Here is a 932-nt window from a genome sequence, read left to right as displayed (position 1 = left end):
TCCGTCCGCAAAGCGCAAGCGCACGTGTGGTATACGCCAGTGTGTACAGGGCCCGGTGTCGCCGCAGTCGCCGCTCGAGTACAGCCCGGCGCTGTCGCCGACGCACCGCCACGCGGCGCCGGACCACAAGGTGCGAGCGTGTGCGCATGTGCGTGTGCGTGTGCGTGTGTGTGCTGTGAGATGTAGTGGATTTAGTTGTAGTGTAAAGTATCAAAAGTTGAAAATATTGTCGAGCGATAAAAAAATAATAGGTATTTATCAGGGAAAAATTGAAATAGTGCAGCGCTAAATGTGTCTCATTCTAGTTTATTATGAATTGCAATAGTGATTGGATTAATTTTTAAATTAAAATATAGTTAAATCCGTATTTATATTACATTGAGAGAAAGTTCACCCATCGTTTCGTTCATGTTAAAGTTTTGTTGCAAAATTTTGTTTTAAATGTAATTATGGCCCTTACGATTTATTACTTTTATCACTTTCAACACACCCACACATATTATATATTTACCACAGATACTCTTCTTCCCTTATTACGTTTCAAAATACATTGTCCTTATACAATTAATTTATCTCTTTATTTGTAAGAGTCATTCGGTTATTCAAATCTTTCCGAATATTGTTTCCTAAACGTATGCCTGAGCAATTGATTTCTCAAATATATAATAGTCGAAAGTAATTAGAACGTTATACAATATGTCTGTCATACTAACGTGCGCGTGTGCGGGTGTGCAGGCGGAGGGCGGCGCGGCGGAGGGCGCGGAGGGCGCGGAGGGCGGCGCGGCGCGGCACGCGGCCCGCCTCGCGCACCTCGACCACCAGCTCAGCAAGATCAGCCTGCACTACAAGCATCACGCGGACAAGGTGACGTGACGCGCCACACGGGAGTTGGGGGGAGGGGGGACTCATTGTTAAGTGATAACACTTTGGGG

At 45.8% G+C, this 932-nt stretch overlaps 1 protein-coding gene across 1 annotated transcript in view; it reads left to right on the top strand.

Moving 5' to 3' along the window:
- LOC119837685 overlaps positions 1-932 on the top strand; it is a gene marked incomplete at its 3' end in the record, with an annotated part of 4,835 nt that overhangs the window by 2,942 nt on the left and 961 nt on the right. The window contains exons 5-6 of the mRNA XM_038363415.1: positions 50-130; positions 736-864. Coding sequence (XP_038219343.1) covers positions 50-130; positions 736-864 — 210 coding nt within the window. The remainder of the gene's footprint in view (positions 1-49; positions 131-735; positions 865-932) is intronic.

Source organism: Zerene cesonia, chromosome 28, assembly GCF_012273895.1.
Source record: "Zerene cesonia ecotype Mississippi chromosome 28, Zerene_cesonia_1.1, whole genome shotgun sequence".
Lineage (NCBI taxonomy): Eukaryota > Metazoa > Arthropoda > Insecta > Lepidoptera > Pieridae > Zerene > Zerene cesonia.
The sequence above is the reverse complement of the archived record's forward strand: the minus strand, read 5'-3'. Positions and strand labels throughout refer to the sequence as shown.